The 14,550-nt window shown below is 35.4% G+C and overlaps 1 protein-coding gene across 1 annotated transcript in view; it reads right to left on the bottom strand.

Annotated features, from left to right (window-relative positions):
* LOC140171377 (furin-1-like) overlaps positions 1-14,550 on the bottom strand; it is a 185,485-nt gene that overhangs the window by 37,379 nt on the left and 133,556 nt on the right. The window contains 1 exon segment of the mRNA XM_072194621.1: positions 3,664-3,876. Coding sequence (XP_072050722.1) covers positions 3,664-3,876 — 213 coding nt within the window.

Below are 14,550 nucleotides of genomic sequence, written 5' to 3'. Positions count from 1 at the left end.
AGTCTGCTACAACATAATCAACAAGTTGGTGATAGTTGTATATACAGTCTCGTCTAATCTCGCCAGATATACCCTGAGGGGAACTTTGAATGAAATGGGAAGACAAGATTGATGGTTTATGTAATATACAAACACAAGAAACTCATTTGTTGAACTCAAGCACAGAACCTGTCAACAACCACAGTGACTTGAAGAAGCAATAAAGTGCTAACCAATAATGTAACAAAATGGATGGTTTTGACAGGTTTTATTTCTATGTAGGTCATATGTAGCTGAAGGTAAATGGCGTCTATGAAAGCAGTCTGCTCATGCTGGGTGATAGCAACTTTATCAAATCTTTCAAAAATTTTCAAGATTCAATACCGTATGTTATACAATCTGGACGTCATACACTATGGACTACAATGGCCTCATCTGAATGCCATAGTTAATTAACACTCATAGTACAAAATTTGACCTCAAGTTGCAGAGTATGAGTGTTTGTACCAAATTACGAAAGTCATTCAATGTATGTTCAAATGTATTGGGGTTAAAGAACTCTGCCCTGATAGATGAGCATGTTGTGGCTCCTAGTGATATCTGTATGTGTAGAGGTTCTTGAGTTCAAACCAAAAATGTGTCCAAGTAATTTTTTCTGTCAACTTTTGTTTGTTGGAAACTATTAATTCCAAGCCTCAAATTTGGCACTTGCCCATTGAAAGCTATATATACATAGGGCAAGATGTGGGGCGTGTGTCTCATTGTAAATGAGTCTATAAAAATTAGGGTTTTGAATTCATTTTACAATACCTGGTGAAAAACTGAATGTGATAAGAACTGTACCAGTTGAAAAAGCCGGTGGGCAAGTTGTAAAAGACAGTAACTGGTCCAACCTTGATAAAAATATTTAGGTTTGCAGAGGCACGTTCAGGGGCGAGCGGAGGGTGAGCATGCACCCCAGATATTTATGCAAAAACATTCAAAATCAGCCAGTTTGGGCTATTAGGAGTCACTCCACCTCCTCAGTCCTGGGTACACTAGTGGTTTAAGCTATAGTGTCAAGATCTATTGAGATAAGAGGATTGTTTGATCTTTTGAATCTTAAAAAATAACCGCTAATAATGATTTTTCACAATACTATTGTGACAACAACACCCTATAACTCCCAGAATACTAACTGAACTTCATTCAACACTTTGGTATACAAATTTAACTTCTTCACCTCAAAGAAACAGAAGACCGACTTACTAAGAAATCACAACATGTCTGTTCCTACATTCACAATTTTAATTCGCAAATTGAAATATCTCGCAAACATAGCGTGCTTGTTAAGCAACAGTTGTGTTGAAGCTGATTGCTATGGTCAAACCAACACAGGAAGTAGGTCATTATGTCCTAGAGGCAAAGCATTGAACAAATCGTGGGCGTTGTTGCCGTGTCTTGGGTGTATAGAGGACAAATTTGCCATCTAAACAGGTATTGTTGACATGGCTGATTCCATATAGAATGAGATACTACTGCGGGAAGTAACTTGATATTAAGATAATTGACTTGGAGAGGGATGACCTGATTGGTCCATGTTTGCTGTGGATTGGTGCCAAATTAAGTATAGATCATTCATTATATGGATGTGAGATTCTTGGCAATCTACATGTGCTTGACACAAATACTGCGCAGTGAAATTATAAAGCAACACTAGCAGCTGTGTCTTTTAATGCTACGCTTATGGTATGCTTCAGTTATGCATAGCATGATGTGCAGTTACATTCCACAGTTATTCCAAATATTGTAACTGCATGAAATCTGAATCTTGGCGACAATCCTAAAGCTCATCACTATTTGCTCATCACTGCCCATACATCCATACTATCGCACCTTTAAATAAGAGCCTTTAACTGCTGTCAATTATCCTGGTAGCCTTATAAGTTATATTTTATTTTGTTAAATACCTCATTTTAACACACAATAGACTTTCATACTCAAATTTCTGATCTATGTATTGTGACGGCATTCTAAGAAACAGAGGTTACAGTTTGGGTGAAGAGTCTACAATCTTAAGATTAATTTTATCTGAGGAATGTCAAAACTGTCATAACAAACTGAAAATTTATTAGCTTTGAAAAATGAGCTTTTGTGTAATAATATAGTAATGCCAACCTTTTAAAACATTTTTTTAGTATTCTGAAGACTTAAAATCAATGTTTCCACATGTTTATGTACAAAAAGTATTAACAGTATTCTTTAATATTTTCTCTTTTTAGTAAAATAGTACAAAATACTGAAAATCAGTACTAGCTGGCAGCTCTAAATGACAGTTACTGTTTAACATGTATCAGTCAAATAAAATCAAAGATATGTTACACAAAGTGTCAATTACATACAAACTTCTCCTCACCATCTGACAAATAAAAGTCTTCCTCCTTTGTCCTATTCAAATATAAAACCTTGCGCACCTTACTAGACCTACCTACAGAGTGAATTACACACAAGCTTCACTACACTATTTCACAAATAAAAAGTCTTAGTCCTTTGTCTCATTCAGATATAAAACCTTCGGCATCTTATTTGGCCTACCTACAGAGTAAAGCAATGTCTCTTGACAAGCACTGACTCTATTCACAAGCACAATAGCAAGACTGTGATAAATGTCACGAGTCTATACAATTGGAACAAAATTGAGATTAGATGAAGATGTTGAAATTGCCTGGAGTAATAATACATTAAGTTATTAAAAAACAACCAACAACAGACCAGACAATCAAATACTAAAATAGGTAGTGTATTATATTTGGAATATAATTTACATTCTGCAATTCCAGTTGAAATCCAGACATCCCCTATGGTAGACATGACCTTAATCTCCCACACAGGGGGTGTAGATTTCAAATAGAGTCAGTCACCCATTCAGGTATCCCCATTTGAAATTCAACTGGAATCGCCTATTTCTGTAATCTTGTGTTGGGTTTTGTTAATGTTTGAGCTTGTTACTGTTGGGAATTTCAGGCTTTAGATTGTTTAAGTTTGATATGTCATGTTGATCATCTTTATACATTTTGTCTTTGATCCCAAAGGAGAAAAAATCCTTTTGAGCGCAAGAAAGTTGCATGTGCTATAAAGTACCACATGTTATTGGGATTTGTATCACTGTACATTGTCTAAGTCTGAATATTGTGGTTCTTCAAATGCTTCAATTGAAATAGATATAAATGAGAGTCCACATTTGCTGCCATCTTTGTTCAGGCATGGACGAAAAAATAAGCAGGTATTTATGCTTTGGAATATAGCGGTTAAACAAGAGAATCCAGACCCCCATGGAAAGTTAAAATAGTTTACCTCTGTATTACCTGTGCACTTGCTTATTTTTTGCATGTTTATAGCAGATTTACCACACCTTTCTATGGATGGTTTTTAAGCAGTAACAACACACACAACAAAAGTCAATAGTTGCGATTTCCACATATCGATGAATACCAAATAACTGTCCCTCACTGTTATAACCCATAAAGAGCCTCACACTGTATTGGCTGAGTGTGGGTACCGAACCGTGTATGGCAAAAATGGCCTTGATTGCAAAAGTTCAGTAACATATCCTGCTCCAGTCCATATTATACAAAGGGACCGTTTATAGTAACCTTCAGTTCATCAGTATGAGAGAACCGCAACAATGTCATCTAGCACACTTACTATTTGTTGTTCATTGCCACTGCCACTGCTGTATGTTGTAGACAATGTTGAAGCACAAGCCTCTGAGTACCATGGTATCTGCCCTTTCTCTGAAACACTGCTAACGGATATGGTGTAGATACTGTTTGTGTAACCATCACAGTTGCAGCTGTCTTGGGAGCGACCACCATTCCCAGATGCCCAGACAAAGATGGAGCCAAGGCCTCCTCTTCCCTAATGCACAAAGAAAATAATTAGGAATAAAATTGAAGAGTCAATTACAAATATGACAATAACAAAAGTAAAAAAAAAATCTTTTACAACTTCTCTGAGGCTGATATACAAAGAATATAACGTGATATCAATTGTGATGTCAATTGCGCAGGAAAAACCTCCTATGTGTCATTGGCCCCTGAACATATTTAAAGCAAAACCTCCTATGTAACCTGTTGGCCATTTTGTTTTAAACATGTTCAGGGGCCACAAGCACATAGGAGGTTCTTCCTGTCCAATGACGATATGAGAATTAGGCAACACCATTACTCTGTAATAAAATCTCCACATTTCGTCTCATCTTTCAATTTTGATCACAGACATAGTTGTTATGCATCTTTAAATGTCAACCCATAATGTTTAAATTTCACATAATTTCCTTTCAATGTTGCCATATCCTTTTAGGCTGCAATCACATATTCCTGATAACTTTTGCTCACGGTTAAAACATTCAATCTGTTTGGTTCTCTTCTGTGCTTAAGCACACTGGCCATAAATCCATCTAGTAGTGCATTTTTATTCTAAGCAAGGAATCTACTTTGCCCCTGATAAGTGATCTCAGTGCAGTGCTCTTCTTATTGAAGGTTTTTCCCTGCTGTTTCACATGAGATGCAAAGTGATGAGTTGCATATGTTAAGAGGTTATTCTTATACAATTTTGTTTTTTATCAACCAACATAAGCATGCCATACCTCATGAACTCTATCCAATATTGAAGAAATATGCAACTCAAGGTAACATTCAGGTAGAAAAGTTATTGATGTGAAGTATCAATTTATTCTGTCACACAAGGAACTCATTTTGCTTCATGAACTCAAAGATCTTCTTCAAACAATTTCTGTTGGAAACTTAAAATCCACTATACAAACAAGGTCTATAGTGTCTTTCAAATTACCCTTACAATAATGAACATTTACATTTGCTGACACTAATTGACAAGAACTCATTTTGACATGTTCTATAAACCTGGTTCCTTCAGTTATAGTCACCCAATTACTGAATAACTTGCTGTAAACATTCTGCTCCAAAAACTGTCTCTAAAAGATATCAGACAAATTACCAAACTCATCTACTAGTCAATGAAATCCTAACTTTTATCTTGTCTCTCAAGTTTGATCACAGACATGAGTCTTTAAATGTCAACCCATAATGTTTAAATTTCATGTAATTTCCTTTCAATGTTGCCATATCCTTTTAGGCTGCAATCCCATATTCCTGATAACTTTCGCTCAAGGTTAAAAACATTCAATCTATCTTAAGCACACTGGCCATAAATCCATCTAGTAGTATGTTTTTATTCTAAGCAGGAAATCTATTTTCCCTGATAAGTGATCTCAGTGCAGTGCTCTTCTTATTGAAGGGTTTCCCTGCTGTTTCACATGAGATGCAAAGTAATATGAGTTGCATATGTTAGGAGGTTATGTATAGGATAATGGCCAAGGATTAGAACGTGAGTGGATAAGAATGGCCGAGTCGCGGAGCGACGAAGCCATTCTTATCCACTCACGTTCTAATCCTTGGCCATTAACCGACTTAATACACACCTATGACGTCGCGCTATTGTTTGGTGACATCCCGCTATCTCTAAGGTCCGCTATCTCTAAGGTTCGCTATCTCTAAGGTTCGCTATCACTAACGTGTAAAGTCTATGGAGATCAGAATCCGCTATCTCTAATAGAGAAAAGGGTTCGCTATACCTAAAAAAAGGTCCGCTACTTCTAAGGTTCGATATCACTAATTTAGAATAAGGTTCGCTAGTTCTAAGGTTCGATATCACTAATTATAAATAAGGTTCGCTATCACTAATTTAAAATAAGGTTCGCTATCACTAATTTTGAATAAGGTCCGCTATCACTAATTTATTGAAGGTTCGCTATCTCTAAGGTTAGTTATCACTAATTCCAATAAAGGTCCGCTATACCTAAGGTTAGCTATCACTAATTTTGTTTCAGGTTCGCTATCCCTAATTAATTAAGGTTCGCTATCTCTAAGGTTAGTTATCACTAATTTCGATTAAGGTTCGCTATACCTAAGGTTCGTTATCACTAATCTTAAATAAGGTCCACTATCTCTAATTTTAAATAAGATCCGCTATCTCTAATTTCAAATAAGGTCCGCTATCTCTAATTTTAAATAAGGACCGCTATAGCGAACCTCATTTGAAATTAGAGATAGCGAACCTTATTTAAAATTAGAGATAGCGAACCTTATTTAAAATTAGAGATAGCGAACCTTATTTGAAATTAGTGATAGCGAACCTTAGAGATAGCGAACCTTAGAGATAGCGAACCTTATAGATAGCGGACCTTATTTAAAATTAGAGATAGCAAACCTTAGGGATACCGGGATTGTTAAAATTAGAGATAGCGGACCTTATTTTAAATTAGTGATAGCGAACCTTAGAGATAGCGAACCTTCAATAAATTAGTGATAGCGGACCTTATTTAAAATTAGAGATAGCGAACCTTATTTAAAATTAGTGATATCGAACCTTAGAAATACCGAACCTTTTTCAAAATTAGTGATATCGAACCTTAGGTATAGCGAACCTTTTTCGTAATTAGTGATAACGAACCTTAGAGATAGCGAACCTTAGAGATAGCGAACCTTAGAGATAGCGAACCGTAACCTATTGTTTTACCGCTCCATTATTTTTCACGAATGGAGTGTTATTGAAATAGGTTGCTCTTTACAAATTGATCAAATACTCATTGATGCCGGACAATACACTAATATAATGATCGTACTAAATTTTAGGTGCGAGTGCAAAAATAGTCCGACTCAGCTTTATGTAAAATTTCTATAGAAATACCCATCATATCACGATCCAGGTGTTTAGTTCAAATCATCCGTAACCACCTTCTTGAATTATAAAGATTTAAAATGTTTGTTACACAAATTGAATAAACGTAGATTCGTAAAATCATCCATGTGATTAGACAATCAATAGTTCTTTATGCCCACTTCTAATGCGTTAACTGTTGAAGTAGTTGCGTTTAGGTCTCTATTTTGCATAATAAGGAAAATGGGCAAAAAGGTCATATAGGTTCATATGAAATGGTCATTACAGTTGTGTACCTCAAGAAAGCTACACCTATCGCTATACCTGGGGCAATGATACTCTTCTCTGTGAATCGAGTGTTCGATTTTGGAACAACCATGCAATTATGGACACTATTGTTTATCTTGGATAATTTTGTGATGGAATCATTCCGAGGATATATATCGTTGATTCGCAGCAGAAGGACCAAAATCAGGTACGAAAAGGTACGAAAATTTTAAATGTACTACAACACATTTTACCTAGGCCTATTATGTTTTAAATGTACTACAACACATTTTACCTAGGCCTATTATGTCCCTGAACTTTGTCGGCAAAAAACAAAACAAACTTCGCCGCCTTCGACGCGAAATAAAAGCCACCTCAACTTCCAATCCCCCTTCCGAAATCAAATGGAGCGTCCCTAACATTGTAATATTTAATTACCGTTAGATGGGGGTAACTTCGGTAAGAGGGGTAACTTTGGTCGTTCAAATATATTTTTTTAAATGGTCATATTTCCGTACAGCAATATTGTTTTTAGTCATATTTGGTCTCAATTTGTTAAGAAATATATTTGGAAGAAATAAAGGTCGCTCATGTCCAATTTCGTTAAAAGTTACGAAAATATTGGAATTTTTGACAAAAAATGACCATTTTTTTACATTTTTTCCAAAATAAAAATCGATATTTGTGAGCAAGGATGCGTGCTTGCTTAATTTTGCAAGAGGTCAAATGTCACAAAAAACAAAACCTTGCCCATATACAGCGAAGATCAATTTTTAAATTTTTTTCTTCATGGAATGTAATACTCTGACCAAAGTTGCCCCAAATGCGGGGTAACTTTGGTCAGGCTATTTTCAACCCCTAGGGCACCCTTTCAAAATTATTCAAAAATCTTTTTCAACAAGGTGTAGAAGGGAACCCTAATGTCATAAAAAAAGAGATAATTAGAAATATATTTGGTTTTGTTTGGAAGCAGTGGTTTAAAAACTCTGAAAAGTGCCCAAAGTTACCCCATTTTACGGTATCGGATAGGCCTACTGATCGATGTATGTAAATATTCAAGCATGCCAAAATACCATCAGATGTTGCTCGAGAAACACTAGCTACGAATTTGCTCACGGATGCCCTCGCATTCGCAAAGCAAGCTTTGACCGTTAGTAAATATTTCGAACAAATCAGATGAAACATCTGATATACTAATGACAAATAAAAATTATACAGAAAATAGACCTACTGTGGCTTTTATCATTATTAAACATGCCCGAAGAGAACGATTTAAAAATAAACAGATTCATAGGCCTAAATACATTGATACAGAATGTGTATTATGTATATGTAGCAATGTTGCCCAAAATATGACAAATTATATGTAGGGCCTAAGCCACTGAAAACGTATACAAATATAAAGAAGAAAATAAATAAAAAACAGTAAGCGTAGAAAGAAAGGTCCAAATAAATAAATAAAGGGCCTACAGTAAAGCCTAAATAAGCATTTTCCAAAGTGAGGGTAAAACCGGGGTAAAACACATTTTGCATAATAAGTACAACTTAGCCAACGATTTAACCTGCCCGTTTTGATCTTGACTTGCTTTTCACAGATTGCATTGTAAGGGCTCGGATAGCGACATTTTTACGTATTTTTTTTTGTGGCACCTGAGAGCAAATCAGACACATCCTTCTGATATCAAATAATTTAAGATTTTTATTAAATTAGCGATACAATACACATTTTATGGCAAATTATTAAAATTGATATTTTTGAAATTTAACAGTCCTCAAAGTAAATTGTATAAATCTAACGATATGCAGTAAATAGTAGGAAGTTGGGTTGAACAGCCGTCAATCATATGAAAATTGTGACCTTCATTATTAAAGATATAGATTTTTTCCTCAAAACACTAAAAAATGTAGGTCTTTTTGGAAAAAAATGTTTAAGTTCAATATGAAAGGTCAAATTTTCAATTGAGTCGGCTTTTCATCCCAGCTACATAGGCCTATAGTTTAATTACATATCATTAGATTTATAAAGTTTACTTCGAGGACTGTTAAATTTGGAAAAATATAAAAAATATTTAAATTCTTTTTTTTAAATAATTTGTATTATATCGCGAATTTCACAAAATCAAAATTATTATTATTTTTAGATATAGGGACAATCCTCGTATTCAGCATGCAATTCGATATGTCTGATGTGCTCTCAGGTCCCATAACAATACTGTGCAAATGTTGCTATCCGCTTCCTCAATTTATTGTATTAATGAAAATCATTTTCTTCTTGTTTTTTTTTGTATCATTGTTTTGCATGAATGAAGTGATGATAACAATACCGCACTTTTCGCAAATACTTGCTTTTCAAAAGTGCAATTGATATTAACACTACATTCGTAAATGCCAGTAATTTTTCCCTGAAAAGTATTTGCTTTTCAGAGAAAAGAGAAAGGCATTTACTGAATGGCGTGTTATTAGTGATCATCGCTCCATTCGTGGAAAATAATGGAGCGGTAAAACAATAGCGCGACGTCATAGGTGTGTATTAATCTAATATATTTCTGTGTTTTATCAACCAACATAAACCTGTCATACCTCACGACGATGCCCAATATTGATGAAATATGCAACTCAAGGTAACATTCAGGTAGAAAAGTTATTGATGTGAGTATCAATTTATTTCACAAGGAACTCATTTTGCTTAATCACATCAAAGATCTTCTTTAAACATTCTCTGTAGGAAAGTTAGATATCCAGTATAACTCAAGTTCTGGAACTTCTTTCAAATTACCCTTACAATAATGAACATTTACATTTGCTGACACTAATTGACAAGAACTCATTTTGACATGTTCTATAAACCTGGTTCCTTTAGTTATAGTCACCCAATTACTGAAAAACATTCTGCTCCAAAACTGGCTCCAAAACATAACAGACAAATTACCAAACTCGATCATATCTACTAGTCAATGAAATCCTAACTTTCATCTTGTCTGTTTGATCACAGACATAGTTGTTATGCTTCTTTAAGGCGATATAATACCCCGATTTTCATCAGTACCCCTCTTCTTTTTTTTCTTGCAAATTTATTAAGTACATATATATGTTTATCACCTCATGTCCTGAACTTATAAAATATATCTACATATAAAGTGAATTTCAACAATTTTAGTAAGTCATTTTAGCCCTATATATTTTTTGTTTACTGTAACCTAGTAACTCAGATCTGTGTTTCATAACAAACCATAATTTATTCTTTTGAAAATGTTCAAGTAGGGTACATGAATAGAATACATTAAATCCTTTGTTATACTCTCTATAGAAAATCTATAGTGGTGCATGCAAAATACCTACCATGATATAACACTGAATAAATTAAATAAACACTTATACAATGGATGCATAGTCATTAGTTGTTAGGAGAAGAAAAGGCTATTAGGTCACCGTATGTCAGGTTATAGGTCAATTGGTTCAGGTCAAATTTAAGCATCAATTTTGAATACACATGTGAGAGTCTGTGATATCATATGAGGCATAATTTTGATATTCTGTCTTTAACTGGATATATATCGAGAAGTGCATGGTGGATATACTAATATACCTTGGGATGTAAATGGTGAGTACAATTTAGAATGCCTAGTTGAGACGGATTTCACAAATAAATATAAAATAGTTACCAAAATCACAAAACTTAAGCTTACGGAAAACTACCCAATATGGTTGTATAGGTGACAAGAAATACAATTTTTTTCATCATTGCTGTAGTATGGTTGTTGTAACCTGTTACCTATGGCTTAATTAAGTTTCAGTGCAATAATGTCGCAAGTTAAAAATGCAAAATATAGCTCAACATTGCAAATAGAAGCATTTTAACCAGTTCCTTTTTGATAGTTGTGGAGCACCAAGTTCATGAAGTCATAAAAGAAATCAGGAACCACTTATTCCCATTTTACATATCAACTTTATTTCCCTAATGTGTTAGCAACACATATCCAAAATTTTAACGAAATCCGTTGATAGTAAGCTTTCCAAAATGAAGTGAATTTAAATCATCAGTGATGTACCTCCTTTTGGCTTCTATCTGTAAAAGCATGTAAGCTACATTGATACCGATACCACCAATAAAAGCGAGAAGATTTGCCCTTCATTTTGCATACCACTTTGTCCAATTTTTTTTGTAATTTCTTCACAAAATGCAGAAAAATGCAAAAAAAAATCAATGGGTGTAGTACCCCCTTAAATGTCAACCCATAATGTTTAAATTTCATATAATTTCCTTTCAATCTTGCCATATCCTTTTAGGCTGCAATCCCATATTCCTGATAACTTTCGCTCAAGGTTAAAACATTCAATCCATCTTAAGCAGACTGGCCATAAATCCATCTAGTAGTGCATTTTTATTCTAAGCAGGGAATCTACTTTTCCCCTGATAACTCAAAGATCTTCTTTAAAAAATTTCTGTAGGAAACTTAAAATCCACTATACAAACAAGGTGAAGCATCTTTCAAATTACCTTTAAAATAATGAACATATTCATTTGCTGACACTAATTGACAAGAACTCATTTGGACATGCTCTAAAAACCTGGTTCCTTCAGTTATAGTCACCCAATTACTGAACAACTTGCCATAAACATTCTGCTCCAAAAACTGTCTCCAAAACATATCAGACAAATTACCAAACTCATCCACTAGTCAATGAAATCCTAACTTTAATCTCAGACATAGTTGTTATGAGTCTATAAATGCCAACCCATGTCTAAATTTCACATAATTTCCTATCAATGTTGCCATATCCTTTTAGGCTGCAATCCCATATTCCTGATAACTTTCGCTCAAGGTTAAAACATTCAATCTATCTTAAGCACACTGGCCATAAATCCATCTAGTAGTGTATTTTTCTTCTAAGCAGAGAATCTACTTTCCCCTGATAAGTGCATCTCAGAGCAGTGCTCTTCTTATTGAAGGTTTTTCCCTACTGTTTCACATGAGATGCAAAGTGATATGAATTGCATATGTTAGGAGGTTATTCTTATACAATTCTGTGTTTTATCAACCAACATAAACCTGTCATACCTCATGATGCCCAATATTGCTGAAATTTGCAACTCAAGGTAACATTCAGGTAGAAAAGTTATTGATGTGGAAAATCAATTTATTTCACAAGAAACTCATTTTGCTTCATCAAATTAAAGAACTTCTTTAAACATTCTCTGTAGGAAAGTTAGTGATCTCAGTGCAGTGCTTTTCTTATTGAAGGTTTTCCCTGCTGTTTCACATGAGATACAAAGTAATATGAGTTGCATATGTTAGGAGGTTATTCTAATATACTAGGCGGTTACCCGTATTTCACGGTTCTCTGCTGTCATAGTTATTGGCTTTTGCAGATCTCAAACCTGGGCTTCCTTGGCCAAAGTTACACCCACCGACCAAGTTTGAGCTCCATGAGCAATTTGAAATCTTTGTTTTTTGACCTATGACCTCTCAACCGTAGGTCTGACAAAAAGGTCACAATGGAACTTTTGTTTGTTAGTCCAATTTCCAAGTATGTGCTCCATAGGCAATTTCAAATTTTTACCTTTTTGACCTTTGACCTCTTAACCGTAGGTCAGAAGAAAAGATCACCATTGAAACTTTTGTTTGTTAGTCCAAGGTCCACCCACCCACCAAGTTTGAGTTCCAGAGGGGCAATTTGAAATTTTGACCTTGACCTATGACCTGTTAACCGTGGGTCTGATTGAAAAAGGTCACTGTGGAAACTTTTGTTTGTTAGTCCAAGGTCCACCCACCCACCAAGTTTGAGCTCAATGGAAGCAATTTGAAATTGTTACCTTTCTTGACCTATGACCTCTTAACCGTAGGTATGACTGAAAAGGTCACCATGGAAACTTTTGTTTGTTAGTCCAAGGTCCACCCACCCACCAAGTTTGAGCTCCATAGGTGCAATTTGAAATTGTTACCGGTCTTGACCTATGACCTCTTAACCGTGGGTATGATGAAAAGGTCACCGTGGAAACTTTTGTTTGTTAGTCCAAGGTCCACCCACCCACCAAGTTTGAGCGCCATAGGAGCAATTTGAAATTGTTACCTTTCTTGACCTATGACCTCTTAACCTTAGGTATGACGAAAAGGTCACCGTGGAAACTTTTGTTTGTTAGGCCAAGGTCCACCCACCCACCAAGTTTGAGCTCCATAGGGGCAATTTGAAATTTTACCTTTCTTGACCTATGACCTCTTAACCGTAAGTATGACAAAAAGGTCACCGTAGAAACTTTTGTTTGTTAGTCCAAGGTCCACCCACCCACCAAGTTTGAGCTCCATAGGAGCAATTTGATATTGTTACCTTTCTTGACCTATGACCTCTTAACCGTGGGTATGATGAAAAGGTCACCGTGGAAACTTTGTTGGTTAGTCCAAGGTCCACCCACCCACCAAGTTTGAGCTCCATAGGGGCAATTTGATATTGTTACCTTTCTTGACCTATGACCTCTTAACCGTAGGTATGACGAAAAGGTCACCGTGGAAACTTTTGTTTGTTATTCCAAGTTCCATCCACCCACCAAGTTTGAGCTACATAGGGGCAGTTTGAAATTTTTACCTTTCTTGACCTTTGACCTCTTAACCGATGGTTCGACAAAAAGGTCACCGTGGAAACTTTTGTTTGATAGTCCAAGGTCAACACAATGGCATGGCTAGATTTGCCATTTAAAGTATTTGAAATTAGACTTCAATTGAACTTGACCCCGTCCTTGACCTTTGACCTTAAAAAATATAAACTCGTTCTTACTCATACCAAGCTGCACCCACCCACCAAGTTTGAGCCCCGTATGACCTACGGTGGCCTCACATTAGCAGTCACAGACAGACAGACAGACAGATCTACAGACAGAGAGACAGAGAATAGCGTATTATTATATAGATTCTGTGTTTATCAACCAACATAAACCGGTCATACCTCACAATGCCCAATATTGATGAAATATGCAACTCAAGGTAACATTCAGGTAGAAAAGTTATTGATGCGGAGAATCAATTTATTTCACAAGGAACTCATTTTGCTTCATCACATCAAAGATCTTCTTTAAACATTCTCTGTAGGAAAGTTAGATATCCAGTATAACTCAAGGTCTAGAACTTCTTTCAAATTACCCTTACAATAATGAACATTTACATTTGCTGACACTAATTGACAAGAACTCATTTTGACATGTTCTATAAACCTGGTTCCTTCAGTTATAGTCACCCAATTACTGAATAACTTGCTGTAAACATTCTGCTCCAAAAACTGTCTCTAAAAGATATCAGATAAATTACCAAACTCATACCCTAGTCAATGAAATCCTAACTTTTATCTCGTCTCTCAATTTTGAACACAGACATAGTTGTTATGCTTCTTTAAATGTCAACCCATAATGTTTAAATTTCACATAATTTCCTTCCAACCTTGCCATATCCTTTTAGGCTGCAATCGCGTATTCCTGATAACTTTCGCTCAAGGTTAAAACATTCAATCCATTTGGTTCTCTTCTGTACTTAAGCACACTGGCCATAAATCCATCTAGTAGTATTCCAAGTAGGAAATCTATTTTTCCCTGATAAGTGA

This window comes from Amphiura filiformis, chromosome 15 (genome assembly GCF_039555335.1).
Source record: "Amphiura filiformis chromosome 15, Afil_fr2py, whole genome shotgun sequence".
Taxonomy (NCBI): Eukaryota; Metazoa; Echinodermata; class Ophiuroidea; order Amphilepidida; family Amphiuridae; genus Amphiura; species Amphiura filiformis.
This window is presented reverse-complemented; position numbering and strand designations above follow the sequence as displayed.